General features: G+C 38.1%; 1 protein-coding gene across 9 annotated transcripts in view; it reads right to left on the reverse strand.

The window, feature by feature from the left end:
• The window catches only part of Runx2 (RUNX family transcription factor 2), a 326,853-nt gene that overhangs the window by 211,602 nt on the left and 94,491 nt on the right, over positions 1–20,760 (reverse strand). For 3 of the 9 annotated variants that reach the window (XM_047559080.1, XM_047559079.1, XM_047559076.1), the window contains one exon: positions 441–506. The exons of the other annotated variants lie outside the window; for them this stretch is intronic. In XM_047559080.1, coding sequence (XP_047415036.1) covers positions 441–506 — 66 coding nt within the window. The remainder of the gene's footprint in view (positions 1–440; positions 507–20,760) is intronic. 9 annotated transcript variants of the gene reach the window in all.

Consider the following 20,760-nt stretch of genomic DNA (forward strand, 5'->3'; position numbering starts at 1 on the left):
TTCTTGTTAAGATTTTGATCCCTTCTAAAATCTTCCCATGATTTGGATCTCATATATTTGCTTTTCCTTTTATCTTTTAGCTATAAGAGAAAAAATATTTGGCAATTCTCAAAGACCCTGAGTGAATGGGTCACTCCTTCAAGTTACATTTTTTATTCAGCCTTTGTTCTTGGATGTTAAAATGTCTATTAAAGGAATAATCCTAATATTTTTCTTTAAAGGTGCTGATTGAGGGTTTTTCATTTTTGTTAAAATGCACATTGCTTATAATCTTCATAAAATGCTAGGAGTAAGTACCACGATGTGCATTTATAATAAAAAGTGACTTATAAAAGCAACACATAGTTAATGAAACTTTTTCTCACAAATTGGACAGTACCAGTCAAACAGCCCAGCCCAGCCCAGCCCTGCCCAGTCCCACAATTGTTTGAAAGTCTCACCTGCCTGGCTCTTCTTACTGAGAGTGGAAGGCCAGAGGCAGAAGTCAGAGGTGGCAGTGTCATCATCTGTAAAATGAGGGGGAGGAGCTCTAAGTTCCCTTCCAGCTCTAATGTCTACGACCATGACTTCCAAGACAGAGGAGGAGCAACAGCCTCAGGAGATGGGTAGACAGAGGGTCCCACCCCTCACAAGTCCCATCCCAGAACCCACAGGCCCATCTGCTAAGGGTGAAAAGCAAGTGAGCAGCCTCTGACACCAGAAGCAAACACTTTCAAGATAAACTCAACTCAAAACTCACACAGAGAGCCAGCTACTCTAGGCTTTTCTTCAATCCCTCCCTACTCAACTTGCTTCTCCCTCACCCCTCCCCAAAATGAAATTCTAAGTTTTAAACTGTGGAAGCAGTGATTGTGACAGAATCAGAAATGGGAGCAGATGAGATTTAACATCTCCCTCAATGTTTATGCACTGTCCTAAACAACACAGCAGTAAATGGAAGCACAGCTGTTCCTCAGCAGACTCTCACTGCAGAGCATCTAGGTGAACTTGAGTAGGCAAAGCTAATAGTTATAGACAGGTCACTTCCACATGCATTAAGTTCAATACTTAGAGCACATGAGAAAAAACAGAATTATGTAAGCAATTTAAAACCGAAAGAAGTCGCACTTAAAACGTCAATGTTTGCCCTCACAGAAGCAGAGTTCACACAGATAGGCATGTTAAAAAAAAAAAAAAAAAAAAAAAAGCTTCTCATGAACATTCGTACTTAAAAAATACTGTAGTAATAATTAAAATTCCATGTGGTTTCATTTATTTTGATGCAGAAACCTCATTAAAACCCTTTATGGGGGCCCTGCCAGTAAACTCCAATACGGTTTTGAATTTGCCACCCCCACCCTCTATTTTACCTGATACATTCTGCTGATATTTTTATTACCCATCACATGCCAGGACTACTGAAACTTCTTGGTTTATAGATGCTAGCTAACACAAATTGACATTCATTTTTCAATTAACGAGCTCTGGTTGTGGTTTACAGAAAACAATGCAACAAATTTCTGCTAGGTTTACAGTATTTTGACCAATCACTTTAGTTATTTGAGATTGTAATGTCTTAAGAATTAACCCTTTCTTGACAAAGTGAACTAAGTGGACTTTAAAGGGATTACAGGATAATTTTATAATTTACAAATAACAGAATTTCCTGGAATTTTCATAGTCATTTTATGTTACCAAGAAATGTTTCTGAAACATACTGCAAAGTGTTCTGTATAAAGAAACATTAGCAGTTTGCTGTAGTATGATGTAATCCTTACATAATAACCTATCATGAAGAGGTGGAAGGAATACTAAGCTTACAAAAGGAATATAAATCTCTTTCTAGTATTCAGTTTATTTTATATCATTGTTGCAGAAGCAAATAACAACTACATCTTTCTCCTTGAATAGGTGTGAGTCTCTATTTCTGATATTTGTTTTGGAGATGAACTCATGGTTTCTTTGAAACATAGTTCTTTGATTATTTTGACACTATGTCCTACCTATTAATACCTTGTGTCACTAGCCCCATTATAACCATTGAGCTTTAAAAAAAAGTTGGATATTATATCAACTAAATAAAATGTAAATCTGACTTAACAAAAGAGTCCCCAAGGGCTGGGGCTGTAGCTCAGTGGCAGAGGGCTTGCCTAACGTGTGTGGCACTAGGTTTGATCCTCAGCACCACATAAAATAAACAACATAAAGGCATTATGTCCATCTACAACTACAAAAAGAAATTGAAAAAAAAGAGCCCCCAAGATGAAAGCCTGGAGTTCTGAAAGTACTATTACCTCAATCTAATTTCATAAATGCAAACTCTAAACTCAACAACTATCTTAGTAATGAACCTGGTAGCCTCAGAGCTCCCCAGAGCCAGTTTAGAACTCCTCACTGAACTCTACTGAGTAATAAAATAGCAAGGAATGACTTGCAAAAATCTATCCTTCCTGCTGTGATCCATGTATCTCCTCCATATTCCAGCACATTAAGCCCATTAAGCTGAACCATGGAAACTGCTCAGAAGTTGAAGGCACTAAGTCAATGGCACTAAGTCAATACAGATCTTTTGGTTCTAAGAGTTTCAAAACAGCATGAACCTACATTTGGGGGCATTAGGAACAGAGAGTAGTTACTGGAACCCCAAGATAAACACAGTGCCTGTCCCTGGAGAAAGGGGTACACTATACAGCAAACATAAATATGATATGAAGGAAAATTCAACACTGAAGTGAATTTTTAGATATATAAAAATGACTTCAACAAAACTGTATTTATGACACTTTCTCCTAAGCCCACAGAATTCCTAAATTACCCATGTACCCCTTCTGCTGGTGGGATATTCTGATGGCAAAGTCTAAACTCGTAATTTACTGATTAGATAATTGCAATCAATCCCCATTTGACAAATAGAGAAGGCAAAATCTGGAGAAGGGAAGCCATTCACTCAACTTCACAACACCATTTGAGAGGCAGAGCCATGTCTAGACAAACCTCTCTTGACTTCCAACAAAGGACATGCAGTGTTAGATACTCCTCTCTCTCTCTCTCTCCCTCCCTCCCTCCCCCTCTGGATCTTGGAAGTATATTTGCCTAAATGAGAAATACTTAACCAGACTCTTCTGGTGCCTAAGTGTTACCCCAATAAGAGTGACTATTTTGGGGATGCCATTAACAACTCTTGCCTTGTTGTTGATCTAATCTGCTAAATAGTAAGCAATTAGTTCAGTTGCTCAGGGCATAATGTGAATGAGACCAAGGTCAAGGGTTTGATCCCCTTAGGATCTGCTGGCTTCCTACAGATGCACTTCATTCCAAAGCTGTTGTCTACACCTCTAGCCACAGCCAGACAGCTTACAAACAAATGGAGTTGTCATAAAGAGAGCTGCAAGAATCTTGCTCATTAAAACAGCAGCAGTAGCAATTTTTCACAGTCTAATATCCATAGGGAAGAATATATTAATAAAATGTCTATGAAGCTCATATAAAAATAAAATCATCGGCTGGTCTCCCAGTGGCTCAGGATACTGAGGCAAGAGGATGGAGAGTTCAAAGCCAGCCTCAGCAAAAGCGAGATGATAAGCAACTCAATGAGATCCTATCTCTAAATAAAATATGAAAAGTAGGGCTGGGGATGTGGCTCAGTTGTCGAGTGACCCTGAGTTCCATCCATAGTATCCCACCCACCAAAAATAGTAAAAACATCTTGACCCTCTCCATAAGGTCTAAGAGGAAAAAGAAAATAGTCTCCCTTAACCCAATTAGGACCCTAGGGTCTTCAGAGAAAATGGAAACTGCATGAACCAATATAAGAGGTAGTGAAAGAGAGCCTCTCCACTCCTTTAATTTTCATGACCTGCAATCCTCCACCGAATCTTGCACACACTGCTTTCTAATGCTACTACCCTAGGTCATATCTGAATCCCAACGGAAGAGTGAGCTGTGAGGACAGAGATACAATACTGCTTGTCTCCCCTTCAGAGCTTACTAACAGCTAATACTTGACATTTCTAGGCCTTTACTTTAACATACATTGTCTCATTTAATAGTAGATGGTTGATTTAAAATGGGAATGATCTTCAGAATTAAAGGAAATTTGAGTTTGAGAAGAGTGACCAATGAGGTACTTGTCATTTAGGGCTATCAGCTAAGAAACGTGTTACCTTCCCCTCTAAGCAGCAGAATTTACACATCCCAGCTGAAGAGGTAAGTCAGGGCAGAAAAAAGGAAAAGGGCTTTGAATCCGAACTGAACATATGTTGGCACATTCACAGTCCTCTGTCCTACTTCTTTCATGCAAGGGCATAAACATACAGAATGAAAAGCCATCATGCTTCTCGGCAATGAGGTGTTAACTTCAAAGCTTCATTGGGGCCTTTTAAATGGTAGGAGTTATTGCTTCAACAAATCTCAAATAAAACCCAAGAACTTTTTATTAACCCCCTCATGGAAGCCTTCCTACTGGAACATAGATTATACAAGATCTTCGCAAAGCAGCTGGCTCTCGGGTAACTAAGAAGCTTCTTCTTCCTTTACAACACTTTGGCTGCATCTTTCCAACTGCTCTCTCCTGTAACTTCCTTCACTTCTGTTCCAGTAGCATTTATTTTCTATATCATTCTTTTGGGTCCTTACTACTTCACTGAATTATTAGCTGCATTTTAGACTTTTCAACTATAGACCGATTTAGGTGGTAAAGGATTGATTTTTCTTCTCACATCTCTCTCAGAACCCAGAACACATTGTAAGAACTTATAATAAAAAAAAGTGGGTGTATGGAAAGATGGACAAAAGAATAAGTAAATGAGTCTAAGGATCAGTAACTGTACAATAGCTAGTACTTTTCTGACACATTAAAAAACAAATTATATTACAAGTATTAAGCAATGCTGACATCAAACCTAAAATGTATTCCATATCCCTTCCCTACCTAAAGAATGTTGTACAACTCTCTTTCAGAGTTCAAAGCTCTTCCTGTCTATGATCATAGACACTTCACACTGCAGGCAGGGGCCCCATAATAACTTTGCCCCTGCTGAACAGGTACCCTCAGTTTACCATCATTTATTCCCACTTCATTCCTGGCACCTGTACTGCATGAGAACAGTACCTCTGTTTAGGGGGAACTCTGAAGAGATGAAAAGGAAAAAGGTCAGGCCAGAAATGCATAGCCCATCAGAAGGTTAGCACATTTGTTTCCTCTGGAGATCATGTGTTAACTGTTGCCATTAAGGTCACACATTTATTTGGAGTAAGTGAAGTAAGGCAAGTAAAACTCTCACATGTCTGAATTTCTAGACAAGTGTATGGGGCCAGTATGTAGAGTATCAAGAATCATGGGTGCAGGCTGGGAGCATAACTTGCCTAGCAAGTATAGGGTTCAGCACCACCAATAAAAAGAAAGAATTATAGGTGACTACAGGTGACCTTGATAGTTAAGACAGGAAGCCTGCAGATGTGGTGGATCTGAGTGGCAGCCTGAGACTCCATTGTGTTTCTCCCATCTCAGGTCCAGTGTTCTACACTATCTCTGCTGCATAACAGAGCATGCCAGTAGGAAAGGGTAGAGGATCTACCTTGAGCTTCCTTAGATCTGCATTTTATGAAAACACGGAAAGTTCTTCCATGTACATAACTACCTTTTAAAGTCACACAGGTGGCAGAATCCTAAAACTAGAGTATATCATCCCTACACAAGCATTGGTCCACCATCTTTTAAAAGGCACAACTGAACAACTCTACAATGAAGAAGCCAAAAGAGGAGGCAGCTACAGGCAAATGCAGAGGCCTCTGCCCTATTTACTAAAGTCATGTCCCACTGCTCCTCAGCGTGACCCCTCTTACTCATGGTGTGACACAGTCAGGACCCTCAGGGTAACTTTGCTCAGCCTCCCCTCAGCACTCACAGACGTCTCTCTCCTCTATGCCAGACCAGTGTAAGCAAGCACTGTCTGTAGAGCTCACAGCCACACAAAGCCTTCCAATGTGATGTACAAATTATCAGCATCATTTTAAACCATGCATATCTTGGACATTTATGTATATAAATTTTGCCACCCTATTTGTTTTAAAGCATTATCATTGTTTTTGGTAAATATTTTCATTTTTCAACTAAAAAGAACCATGTATCTGTTTTTTAGACCCTACCTGATACATAATCTAGTACTGAGAAAAGACAAGTGCTTTGAAAAAATTGCTAAACAGATGAGTTATGGGGATGGTCTCAAGCAGGCAACACTTTGAGTTATGTTACATAAACATTACTTAAAAATCAAATTTAAACTACATGCAAAATATTACTTTTTATTTTCCACATGAAGATCTTAAGGGATTTTATGTCAGTTTTTAGAATTTCCCTGAATTTATCCCCTCACACTAAAAAATAATCAAGTATTTATCACTAAATTAAATCTAATTTCATCAGATAATAATTAGGGAAATATGCTGTATATGGGAGAAATGTAATGGATCATGCTGATGGAGAAGAAACCAGAAAAATTAGAATGTGAAATCAATTTTTTAAGATGATGAAATGGCTAGCAAACTTCAGTTTAAAAAAAGGGGGGGGAATGCCCTCAACTATCCAGTATAAATATTTGTTTTCTGTGTTGTAATGAATTGTACTTTTCCACTGCATGCTCACAAATTCTGAAAGACTGCCTGATTCTAAGGCTAAGAAAGTATGTTAATGCTGAAGGGGAGTGGGAAACTGGCAATCTTCAGAAACATCAACCATGCCTTCAATCCACCCAAATGTTAAGGATATTGCTGGAATAGCATATTTCCTTTTTGTAAAGGGAAAGGGGGCAGGTCGTAGCTGTGTGAGTGTACATGTATGCAGATTGGGAAGGAGACTAACAGAAAAGAAAGAGCCAAAGGAGGAGGAGGTGGGAGACAGAAAACAGAGAAAAAGAAAAAGAGATCTTGCTGGACCTTGATTAGGAACTTTTTAAATCCTAGAGAAGGGTGGATAGTCTTTGAAACCAGATCCGCTGCAGGAAGGAGGCCAGCACCCAGGACACCGTGTCTTTCAGAAGGGGCCACCCACAGTGCCGTGGCAGTCATATGACTGCTCTGTCACATCCTGAAGCCATTTCCAGCCCATGCACACGTCTGTGCTCCCATTTAGAGAGGATGGGATATATTGGGAACACACATATGGAAACACTTTCAGAGAATCAGTTTCCATGAAATTCATAATGAGCCAAGTGGCTTCAGATGTGGTTGCGTTCCTCCGATTAGCCAGGAAAAAAAGGAAAAGAGGAGGAAAAAAGGGACAAATCCACCCTTTCAGACTTTATTTCGGTTACAGAAAAATTAAAAACCACTAATAACTTATGGCTACCAAAACATGGAGCCACAATTAAGAGAGGAAGAACTAGGAAAAGGAGGCAAAGAGGTTTAAAAGTGATAGTCTTTCCCTCCTAGAAGTAACAGCTTCAATATTAGTAATCTTTTCCTAAATCAGAGAAGGCTTTCCTGTGATGTTATCTGCCTAGAGTGGCATAATTAATTTTCTGAAATCCTGGCAGAATGCAGTGCGCATGCACACATGAGGGGGCGGGAAGAGATAGGGAAAGAGGCAGAGACTACAAGACCAACTCTTATTTGATAACATATGTGGTCAATTAAGATTATTTTTAAAATTGCAACTAAATGATAAATTGTTCCTAAGTAAATCTTTCAAAAAAGGCTGAATTCAGAGGGGACAGCCTGGTATTTTCCTGTGGCCTGTGCTAGTGGTAACTTGGACTATATTAAAAGCAGAAATTTATGAACTGGTTGAGATGTTATATATTATATACTAAAGCTTGGCTGATAGGAAGGCATGAAATACAAGAAGAGGACAAATGGGGGAGGGTTCCTGAAGGGGGACATTTAGCTGATATTAGAGTAAGTTAAAACATTATTTTTATATTAAAACAAAGACAGACATATTATAAACTTCACATGAATTTTTAGATATAACAAGAAACTTCAAAGTATTCTCCTTGGGGGAAGTATATTATGCCCACCTACTGGGGAATGCTGGCACAGTGAAGGAGCCCTTAGTTTTCCTCTGCCCTTTGGGGTGCTTCAGTGGAAAAATCTGAGCCACGTTTCCTTCAAACCTGGTAGCAAGCCGAAACCCATTGTGCAGGAATGCTCTGATTCGAAGCTGCCTGATGATGGGCTGGGAACCAGATCTGACTGTTGTTAACAGGCCAGTCTTTGCTTTTCTACAACCATATGAATCCTATAAGTGATTTAATAGTCATAGTATCCCGTGGTGTTAGCAAAGATTGACTAAGAGGAAAGAGTGGCTAACCAAGCAACTGAGATACCACTGCCATGGCCCAGGGCTGCAGAGAAGATTTATCCCATTGAAGCCCTTCTACTGGGTATACGATGTCACTAACCCCATTTTGGGGAAGACAAATTTAACCTCAAAGAAATGAAATGGTTTCCTCAAGGTTACAGTAAATGGTGGCCTGGGACCTGGCCACAGATTTGTGGGGCTCTGCTACCACAGTCTCCTCTAAGGTGTGTGAATTCAGGTCATTTTCAAGAGAATTCTAACAGCTGGCCATAGCTAATGGAGGGCAATGATGAAAAGGTTCCTGATCAATTATCGATGACACCCCTGGGGATGAAAAGGAGGAGGAGTCCCAGAATGGGGAGGCTAATGCCTACCACTGATATGACATGCTTAACCAGTGCTGGAATTTGCATACTGTCTTTACTACTAATATTCTGAGTAATCAGAAGCAAATGGCATTTTATATTCCTCAGGTTATCTGACTCTTGGTTAGAATACACAACAAAGAGCAAACATCTCCATCTCAGAAGGGCATTCCTTCTTAATGCAACTATTGCAAAAAAGACAGTCCCACCTAGAAAACATATGAGCTGAGACTCAGAATCCTGAAGTTCCTGAATAATCCCACATGCTCAGCTCCAGGTTCAACAAAACTCTTCTGTAGGAATCCTGATTGAGAAAAGAATGCTGCTGCTGTAGAAAAAGGAGACTAAGAAAAGTCAACAATCACCTTAAAGGCCAATTTCTACCACTCCTGAACATACGCACTGTGTTTTCAGAATTTTAATTCTCTGCTTCATATAAAAGCCACTATAAATCAAGGACCAACAAATCTAACCAAATCTACCTGTGATCCAAAAGATAGGCCTTGGGAAAGGAGAAGTCAGCTCCAGACGGTAGTATATTACAAGGAAGAATCATGAAAAACCTGACAAGGTTGGGACACCATTTTCTCAGATACAATTCCCAAAATAGACCTGGAAAGGCTTTGTGTCCTGGAAGGAACCAACTGTGCTGAGGCCATTTTGGACCTTAAGGCCTGTGGCTCAAGTTGCCCAATGCCCAGATCCAGAACCTGAACTACCAGAGTGCTATTCAGTCTCAGAAGTCAGCTCCAGCAGACTCCCCTGCCCCAGGCCTAATACAGCCCTTATTAACCTAGAGCCAGAGGGACAGGCTTTAGCCTGAAAGCACATCCTGCCAGGGCCTATCCTCATCTCTCCCTCCACAGTCAGATGCATCCACTTACCTGCTCCCCAAGGTAGGCCTGGTCTGGTCATGCCCTGGGATTGGTTCCTGTCCCAGGAGGAAATATATAAGAGGCTTCCTGGTTGTGACAGAGGGCTGCCTTATACTCAAGGTCCACTTTTGTTTGTGTTGTATCTTCCGCTCAGGTGGCTTATCTGGATTCCTGAATCCTTTCTTATTCAACTTCCTGATTCCTTAGACTCCTTGTTCATTGCTGCCTACCTGGCCTGTGACGTCATGTCATGCTTTTTCACTCAGGCTCGGGTATATGTCTAGATCTCTGCATTAGGCACATACAAACATTTAAAGGACCAACAGTCTTATCCCAACTTACCTTTTCAGTCTTGTGTCTCATTCTACTTCTTTTTTGACTTTTATAATCCAATCAAACTGAGGCCTTTCCCATTTCTCATTTTCCCACCTGTGCTGCCTTGGTTTTCCTTCTTCCTCAGTAGTATTCTCTCCACCCTACCTTAGTTTCTTGAAATTCTAAGCAGTCTTTAAAATCCCTTTCATCCAGGGAGTTTCTTGGTACATTATTGTATTAACCGCCTACATCCCCACCCCCACACCACCATGGCAATCTCTCTTTCTTCTGCACTTAGTTCTTCATTGGTATCTGTCCTATAAGCACATCATCACCTGCCTATACTGACCTATAAATTCCTTAAGAATGGGAACCTTTGAGCTACTTACCTCTAAATGTGTTACAGAACCTCTCAGAGTAATACATAAAAAACATTTTTTAAAATGATATCAAAACCAAATCCGACCTAAATTCTCATTCTAAATGCAATTTGTGAGTACCTTCAGACTTCTACCTGTACATCTTCAACCAACTGCCATTCTTGACCTACTAAGACATCTGGGTGTCTGAACCCAAAGGGCTCCAGTTAGCTCCAGACCCATAGCTCTGATCACAGCTTCCAACGCATCTCTTATTCTAGCCTGCACCCTGGCTTGCCCTCTTCTTCTACCCACAAAACCTTTCTCTGACTCCTTTCAGTCCCAATAAATGATCAGTTCTCACATCCAAGACTGACTCTCAAGAAGAATAAGTAAATAAAAAGGTAACATCTCAAATTTGCACATTGCTTTTTCACTGTTTTACATACATCTGGTCTGTCTTCACAAAGAGTCTGTAAGGGAGGAACAATAGGTAACAAATGACAGTGAAGTTTAGTCAAAAAAAAAAAAAAAAAAAAAAAAAAGCATCTCAAGGACAGAGCTAGTTAGTGGCAGAACCAAAGTGAAATCTTTAGGTTTCCTATTACGTTCCTTTCCCATACCACACTTCCTTCCTAGTATGTATTACTTTTCAACCAAATAGAATTCCCGATAATGGAAGCAACAATGTACCTTTAAAAATTAGGGACATTTTAACTATTTCTTTTTAAAATTATAGCTAGTATGCTTTTTCACATTGGATATTTGGATCCAATGACATCAGAAACCAAACTATTACCTTCTATTTAAAATTGACTTACTTTGAAAATAATTCCTTTTTCTTTGTTGCTAGGATTTAGTCTAAAATCATGTACAAAGTCTGCACTACAGTTAGACAATGCTCCTTATGTAACTTCCAAATCCAAATGTGGTGTTGCAGTAACTCGTTCCTCTGAAATTCTCAGAGTCTTTCCACTCAAGCCCTGCACACGGAATTAACTCAAAACTTCTGCAAGAAAAACGTCCCTTTTAGAGTTTGATTTGGCATCAATTTCAAAGAGCTGTTTGTATATTTTAGAATATGTAGAATTTTCCTTTGATTGAAACCTCTCTTTTAACAATGGACAAGAGATGATTTCTCTTCTGAGTGATTTAAACAAAAACAAACACATCTTAGTTACATACAGCCTTGTTCTCAGAGTGGTTTTTTTGAGAGAAATCAAACCCTACAGATTGTTAAGCATTTGGCAAAAGCCTTCAAACAGCCAAAGTCAAATAGTGAAGTTTTCTTTCTTGTATGAGATAAACAAATACTACCGCAAATCAGAAAAGCAAAAAACAACAACAAAAAAAAGGAATCAGGACCTCCTTTCACTTTCTCCTCTGCTCGATAACACTTTTCCTGATACACACACACCCCTCCAGAGGGGTTTCATCTCTGTTTATTCCTGGTGCTATAGCAATAAACTTGCCACAAATGGACATTTTCAACATCTGTTTGTGGCTGCTCCCCGATCCTTGTATTTCTTCGAGACATGAAGGCTTCTGTCTCCCAAGTGTAAACAGACACACCTAATTATGTATTAAGGTGTCTGAGAGGAGCTACTTGTTTTGATGACCAAAAAAAAAAAAAAAAAGGGTGAGAGAACAAGCTTGGTTTGCTCAGTGAGCTGCGGGACAAGGGACAAACACAGCAGTTCAGTAGTAGCTTCTCAAACAGTGAAGTTCTCCGCCTGCCAAGGACAAAATCCAAGTCCTATTTTTTTCAGCCTGAGAATAATGTTCACTGAGCCCACTCCAGATGTGGTCCAAACAGCTGGTGACTGATCAAGAGAGATGGTGCTACTGCAGATGAAGGGCAAAACCTATTCAATCTCTTCAGAAGGACTTAATTTTGGGTGAAAAGACGAAAGGAAAAAAAGAAGAGGAGGAGATGGTTCCAGGTTAGATTGTTTTGTTTACTCCTTCAGGTCATAATGGCCATGTACAACAATAAAAAAAATAAATAACAGTAAAAATGAATATCTGCAGCCTCTGAGGAAGGCAGCAGGAGCAAATAATTACAGAGTATTGGACCAACAATGGGAGATGTGGGTTCTGGCCCCAACACTGCCCAACCTGAGCAGGATGATAAGGGAGTAGTTCCTTCTCCTCCCTGACCCACAAGTTCCTAGCCAGTTAAAAAAGGGTATTTGACTAGATTATCTCCAAGAGCTTTCCAGATCTAAAGTCTGATTCTACTACAATTGAGACAATCATGAGAATTCCAAAACTATCATCAAACATTCTACTAGAAATACTGTTCCTGTAAAGAGAAATCCCATTCATTAAAAAGCAGTATTGCATGGTTGGGGTTGTGGCTCAGTGGTAGAATGCGTGCCTAATGAGGCACTGGGTTTCATTCTCAGCACCACATATAAATAAACAAATTAAATGAAGATCCATAACAACTAAAAAAAATTTTTTTAAACAGTACTACAGTTTACAGTTTTTTTGAAATGAGGTAATAAATTTATGTACCCAATGTGCAAAAAAAAAAAAAAATCTAAGTTTTCTCTCCAATTACAAAATGTCAATTGAAAATTTTAGAATATTTGCCCATAAAATAAAAATATGTAATTTTTAACAAAAGTTTGTAACACATACCAAAAGAAAATGGAAACACCATTAGTATTTTAAAAAAAACTTTTATCATTAAGTCTAGTAGTAAATGGGGTTAACACTAACATTAGGTTTATACATTCAATGAGAGTAATGATGGGAGACATTTCTCTTTGTTCTTCGTTCTAGATTCCTTAAGCAAATTGATCTACGTTATCTGAAGTTAAAATAAATAATTTTTATATCAATGTTTGAACTCCTACGGGGTAGAATATGTTATTATATATAATTTAAGTGGCCTTAAATTTCCTTTTCTTACATATAAAAGCTCAGACTTTGAAGTTTAATACGTCATTAATATGAACATTTTAGCTTATATAATACAATGTATATTTATAAAATTGGAAGGTATAGTATTTACACTATTATTTCTGGTTAGAGATTTGATGAGTTTTACTTTATTTTGAGTCCTTTGACCTACATCAAGCATAGGTGCTGGCTACTTATAGGGGCTATTATTGTTATCTAGGTGTGACCTGTTTAAGAACAGTGAGATAAAATTCCTCTTTGGATGATATCCAACGGGTTTTTGTAGCAAAAGTCTGGTTTTGAAGTAGAAACTCCTATGACAAAGCATAGTGGGAAAAAGCATATTATTTGGAGTCAAGACCTGGGGTTGGGTTTTTATTCTTCCTCTCTTTCACTATGTGACCCAAGATATGTCCTTGTCTCTAAGACCTAATCTCCTACTGGAAAAATACAAACCATAATGATAGTAATACTCCAATGAGTTGCTGTGATTAAATAAGATAATGTCTGTGAAAGCATTTTCTATGTATTTAAAACAATTATTTACATAGTATTCATATTGTTCTAGGTATTATAGGTAATCTAGAGATGATTTAAAATATATAGGAGGATGTTCACATGTTAAATGCAAATACTGCATCTTCTTATATAAGGAACTTGGGCATCTATGAATTTTTGGTATTCATAGATGGCCCTGGAACCATTTTTATTTTCCCAACTTTGGACTTGGTTGGTATAATTATTTATAATTATTAATATTATCTGCATTTAATTTGTCTTAGGTTCTAATATGGTATCATTTATCTCTAAGCCTTAAGTGATTTCTGCCTTCAGAAAAGCTACTAATTCAGATGGCATGAATGTCCTGGGTCTTTTTAATTTCCTTACTCTCTGGATTTTCTGAACTACTGTAGAAGATGTTCCTGAAGATGCCTCCTCCTTCCTGCTGAAATTTTCCTTTTTTAAAATTTTTTCATGTTCTTTGCATCTGCCCAAGGCTCTACCTCTCCTGGCTGACACAGCCTCTGAGCCAGTGCCTTTGGAGACAGCATCTTGACAGGCTTCCAGGGTGTACTTGTCAGTTAACTATGCTGGGTCATGGGCCTCTTCATATGCAATGTGACGCTGTGGGAACTCAACAATCCCAACTCACAGACTATATTTTTATCAATCTTTTTATTCTTTTCCTGTTTCCCTCAGTGGTAACCTGGTTATTATATTTGTTAGAGCCTCCTTGTCTGCCACATTTTTAGGTAACTGAAGGATTTTCCCTCAATGTGAATGACTCCACTTCACCTACATAACCTAAAGTGGTTCTGTTTGACTTCTAGAAATCTTCAGGAAGATTTTTTTCAAACTTTCATTGAGAAGTTCTAAAATATGCAGTTTGAAATTTTATTAAAATGTTTGTAGGAAGACCCTCAGATGGGGATCACTTTGATGAAAGAGTATTCTCTTTTTTAGTTACCTGGAAGCATAGCAAAGAAGAGCAGGGATGTGCAACTTAATAGGCAACAGGGACCCATGGCATAGGCTGTGGCTCTGGGAGGCCAAAACCAACACTTCAAATACCAGCTTGGGAAATCTACAAAGAGCTGAAACAAAACTGTATCTTCTCAGTTTTCTAGCTTCAAGTGACTTAAATATGTGTCCAGTTACCTATCTCCTAACCCACTTTTGAGATGATTTTCAATATTGTAGTTAAAAAGATCAGTATGAAAGCCTTAAGACTGGAGAGGACTGTGAGAAGGAGCAAGCCTAGCCCCTCATCTTCAGAGGAAGAAAACTGATTATAACACATCTGTACCAACAGGATTCAGATCCTTTGGCTCATGGGATGAAAATGACTGTCTTTTCAGTAGATCACCCAGTCTTTACAGCTTATTCCTTTTAAAAATGACTGCTTTTTTCTCCAGTGGCTCATTAGTTGCTACTTGTCAGTCTGGCTTTGTACTCTCTTTACAGTGATTTTTTTTAACTTATATTCTCTTTTATTGTGCCCTTCTCTAAATAAAAAGGCCAGAGAAAGGCTGAAAAACTGCATCTGTCAGTCAAAGAAATAGCAGATCTATCATCCAGTTTCAACCTATATAGTTTTCAGGATTATTCTTTATTTCCTATATGAATACCCTTTGAATGCCATCTTCTTCTGAGTCCTTAGAGTTTCCAAAACTCAAAATAAAGCTGTCAAGTACAGTTTCAACAGCTTAAGGCACTGGGAAATGTGTTTTCTAGGTTCTGACTCTACTGTTCTCCTTTCCTTTAAAAAACAAACAAACAAACAAACAAATGGCTCTAGTGATTTTCAGTACACACGCCTGTGTTTTGGGACTACAATCAGAAGAGGAAACTTGCGTCCAATCACAGCAGGAATTTTGTTACTTTTCAAACAGGAAATGTATGAAAAACTATTCATATCTCCTTAAGATCTTTTTTTTCCCATAAGATCTTGAAGCTAATTTCTATAGCCCCAAACTAAAGATTTTCATAAGGAAGAAGCTCTTTTTAGGGCACAGTTAATGAATCTGAGGAGGGAGCGATGGCTTAGTACAACTGTTATGCCAACAGTTTTACCTATTTAAAGCTTTCTCCTTTAATTTTAGCCTGTGGTTAAGATTCTACTTAGAATGAGTTCCTCATTCTTAGTTAAAGAGCCTTTCTATTTCAGATGTGCCCCAATTTCTCAGTCCTCTAGGAAGAAGCTGTGCTGGGTGTTGGCTCCATTCATGGGTAGGACAAGTGCTGGTGTCTTGCTCAGCTGTACTTTTCTCAAATGCAGGGGATTAGCTTACGAGCTGGAGTTACCACTAGTCTCTTGCCCAGCATCCCCTTTACTTCAAGGACGCTGCCACATACTACCCAGCATAGACCATCTAAAGAGTACCAGCAGAGCCAGCTTAGTCATACGTAGCTATTTTCATTTCAGCCCATTTTAAAAGCAGTAAAAGGAACTGTTGTGAAAAAACTATGAAAGATATGAAAACATACTACCTGCATTTTAAGAGGAAGAGCAGAAAATACAATACTGTTTCAACCAACAAAATTCATCTCACAACACTGCACTGAAGTCTGGGTTTGCACAGTGCCAATTATCTGGAAATAATCAGATTATTGTTAATCTAATTGTTGAAAATTAATAATTTTCAACCAAACAAAACATTTTGGTTCTTAAAATAGATTTCTGGACTGAATTTTCCAGGTGGGTGGTTTTGTACCTACCTAATAAGTCAGGTAATTCCTGAATTACCACTTTATTTTGGAGTGTATGAATAGTATCAAAACATTAATTAAAATTTTATAAGACGCAATATTACTCCTTTCAAAGTAAACTAACAATTGGGAGAAAGCATTACTAAAGTCTTTTGATGACCCAGCCAAATGCTCTTCTCTCCACTTCAGCAGCTCCATCCCACCACTTCCAGGCAAGCCACCATCCTCCCACAAGAGTGACTGCCACACCTACGGAACAGTCTTGTCTTCCTTCCTCAACCACTTCTACTTCTCCACCCAACAGCCAGAGTGGTCATTTGAAAACAGAAATCAGTCTGTCTCATGGCTCTGCTTGACACCTGACAAGGTTTAACACTGCACATAATAGCAGAACCAAAATCCTGATCCTGATCAGTAGAGGCTCTTGAAGTCTCTGACTTCCTGTCGCCCACATACTCCAGTCATTGGGCATCCTTCTTGAACACTCCAAATCTTTCCTACCTAAGAGCCCTTTCACTAGCTTTTCCCACCACCTGTAATGTTCTCCCTTCCCCTGATCTTCACAGTACCAGCTCCCTGTTATTGAGATCTCAGCTCACAGATTGATTCCTCATCATATCACCTAGTTTTACTTTTTTCAAAGTACATATCTATCTCCGGTTAATATTTTCTTATTTTCAATTGCTCTCCTTTCCACTAACAGCTAACCTTTACTGAGTGCCATTACTCTAAGGGCTTCACACAGGCTTTAAACCACCTTTTGAGGCAGGTATTACTATTATCACTGTTATTACCATGTGACCATTTTTCCAATAAAGAAATGAGGTATGAACCAACTGAGAAAGTCTGCAATGATACAACTAGTGAGTGAAGAAGACTGGACTTACACCCAGGGAATCTGGCTCCAAAGACTAAGTGTTTAGTCTATGGTCATATGCCAACAGCAAAAGCTCTATGCATTTTTCTGCCTTGTCTATCAGGATACCTCTACTGAGTAGAATGGTGCTCAATAAATGAGTGAACTTAATGTTGGTAACAATTTGTATTAATAGATATTTTTATCAAATAAAACACTGTGACAATAATGTTTCATTGTTTTCTGGGAAGTATATTTTATTTACATATTTTAATCTGTAACTAGTAAAAGGAAACCTGTTGTGATTCAAATCACATTTTCTCTAAATATGCCTAATTTCTTTAATATAGAAAGCCTTCACTCTGATCTAATTCAGAATTCACTTTTTTTTCTCTCTTTTTGGAGGTTGGGTCTTACTGTGCTGCCCAAGCTGGTCTCTAACTCCTGGGTCCAAGCAATCCTCCTGCCTCAGTCTCCTAAGTAGCTGGGATTATAGGTAGGGACCCCTGCTCCCTGCAGAATTTACTTGTTCTTGTGTCTTGGTAACCCTTGGCTCATTTCTCCAGAAAGATAAATTACACCTCATTATAGTCATTCTCTGGTAAAGAATATTAATACAGATAAATTATATAAAACCATGTAAATATCAATAAAATCAAGTTCCTTAACTTTATATTAAATCTAGGGTTTACGAATCTGTCTGTAGACTCTGTCACACACACATATATATATGGGGCTTCACCTTAAGCGTCTGCTAGAATCAAACATCAAGCTCTAGCTGTACTTTTTGACTTTAATCACCTGATCTTAGGTTCTTCCCTTCAGAATCAACGAAATGCAAAAGAAAGCTTTTCTTGCATCTATTGGTAGTTGTTCCTGTTAATTTAGTTCTTCAGTGAAATACTATCCTAGCCTTTGTTGTTATTATTGATGATAGTATTTAGTCTTCTGATGTGATGATTACTAAATCTTTCCTGTATGAAAACCTACCTTTTCAGGCTTTAATTTAGAATCACAGACATCCAAAATTCCATGCTACCTTGGAAAACATCTTGCCCAACTAACTCAGTTCACACACATGGAAACTAATACCCACAGAAATTCAGTGACCTGCTCAAGAACCCAAGAGCATATCCAAAATTAAAAGAGAGGTTCCTCAATTCCCAGCCAAGTCCTTTGCCCAGCACAATGCCAACAATGCTGTGAGTGTTTAATCATGATGCCATATGCCTGGGCCATGGGAAATTGTTTTGGGGGAAATATTTTTCTGATAAAGCAAATCAACACAATTTTATGGAATGACTTATTTTATCCGTATTGGTTCAATTGTCCTTTAAGATGCATGTTACAATTCAAATTCAACCATCTGCTGTATTACAGAGGTTATCTGAGGTTTTATTAACCCTTAAAGAGATACCTATGACACCTGCCAACTTCAGAGGTCAGAGGACAACTTTAAATTTCTCTGTTATCTATTTAGAGAGTCGAAATCTTTTCTTTTTGGGATCTTTTAGGTCAATTCTACATGTACCTTTAAGCCATGCTGAGAATGTACTGTTTTTCTAAGGTGTAGTCTGGGAACTTATGAGTTTGTTTCCTTATGTGCCACAGCATTACATCAGATTTTTTTCTCCTTTCTAAAGCCTGGCTTTATTTCCTTTGTAGTTTTTATTTAGAAAAGGTCCTTTTTAATTGTTTATGGATTTATTGTGACCACATCAGTGGATTTATTATTGATTTATCATGAATCACTGCTCTGCTTGGCACAAGGTAGAGTGTGTTTATAACCATCATTATATTTGTTATCATTATTCCCTTAGCTATATAGCATTATTACTAATTACCACAGGGAGCTGGAACAGTGAACATTTTGGTTGGAGAGAGATCAGTAAACTTTAGATAATGAAACACTGGTCTTATCCTAATCAACCATGCTTGATTTTATTTCTAGGTTGGCCATTTAAGTCCACAGTCTCTCTGGAAAAGACATGACATCTTCCTACTTAAGGAAAATATCCTTTAAGATATTTAGGAATAATTCTACCTGAGCAGCATTTCATTTTAATGTATATGACTTTTAGAGATTTTAAATGCAGTAATTTCTTTTACCTTTTTGCAGTGCTGGGGATTGAACCCAGGGCCTTATGCATGCAAGGCAGGCACTCTACCAACTGAGCTATATCCCCAGCCCAGTAATCTCTTGAGTCACATACAAAAATAGTAATTTAGACAGTACAGTCAGTCAAATGGGGTCCTTGGTTTGCCTCAGACAGAGTTACTTAAATTCTGTTCCAATTAAATAATATTTGCCTTCCTGTTTGCTCTTCAGGAAGACCAACAAAATAAAGTACTACCCAGAAATAACTTGAAACAATTCAAATAAAAGTGCTGTCACTTGCATTTATCGTATAGAATTTTAATTATTTTTTTTACTCGTTTAGTTACCTATTTTCTAAAGTTTCCCTTATAACTATTTCTACATATTAGCAAACCTAAAAGCTAATTTAAAATAATCAAGCAGTTTCTTTGTTCCTTTTCTACCAGCAGTGATCAATTAGTATTTCCTGAGAGGTCAATGCTCAATGAAGTAACAAACTAATACTAAGATTTAATAATTTCAATGGTCTCATTTTTCCTGAACAAAGTATTATCATGGTTGATATTTATTAATGTGGTAAATAACAGACCTGACAAGAATATTTATATGTATGTATATCCATTTTAAATTCAGCATGTAGGTAAATACATGCATATGGGTGGGTAAATGTTAAAATATAGAGTTAACAGTGTTGTTTTACTTCATCTGAGATATTGGCAAATTCCATAATCTATCACATGCTAGGACCCTTGTATTTATGGAAGTTGAAATTAAGGTTAAATGGCAATTGTCATTAGTCTCCTACAGTACCCCACCTCTACATCAGCCAATTCCTAATTACAGACAATCATATGTAACTCTTAAGCTTGTAGCACTATTGAGTAGACTTTCCTGCTGAATGCAAGTATATCCCATGAGCAGACATGTACAGAGCACTGAAGTAGGAATTAGGAAGAGATTGAAAAGGATCAGGAAACCAGGCCTTTGGCCTCAGGGAGCTTTCAATCTAGCTGAAAAAAAGATAAGATCATATATATTCTTGTCATATATTAAAAAACAACATGAAGCCACACACAACACAGTAATTTTTTCAAGTTGAAAATATAATCATTGAAGCAATTCAAAGTATCATCTGTGCCAAAAGGAACTGATTTTTAAATTTTCCTAAAGGAAATGGCTTTAAGTTGGTTATGGATGTGAATTAATAGAGCAGATGGGGGGGGAGTCTCCTTTCACTAAAATCCTGAGCATTCTTTGTTTATCCTGACCTCTGCATGGCCCAGCATCACGATGAAACTGTATCATATTGGCTTTCTGTTTTTTACTTGATGAGACTGAAAACTTCTTGTCTTTATGTCTTTTTCATTCCTTGCCTGCCTAAGCACATTTTAAGCATATGTTAAATACTTGCTGAGCTGACTTGGAATGATAGAAATGAAATGAAGAAAGGTTTCTCACCTAGAAAGGAACACAAGAGGCTACTGATTATCATAT

The sequence above is a fragment of the Sciurus carolinensis genome, chromosome 7 (assembly GCF_902686445.1).
Source record: "Sciurus carolinensis chromosome 7, mSciCar1.2, whole genome shotgun sequence".
NCBI classification, from domain to species: Eukaryota; Metazoa; Chordata; class Mammalia; order Rodentia; family Sciuridae; genus Sciurus; species Sciurus carolinensis.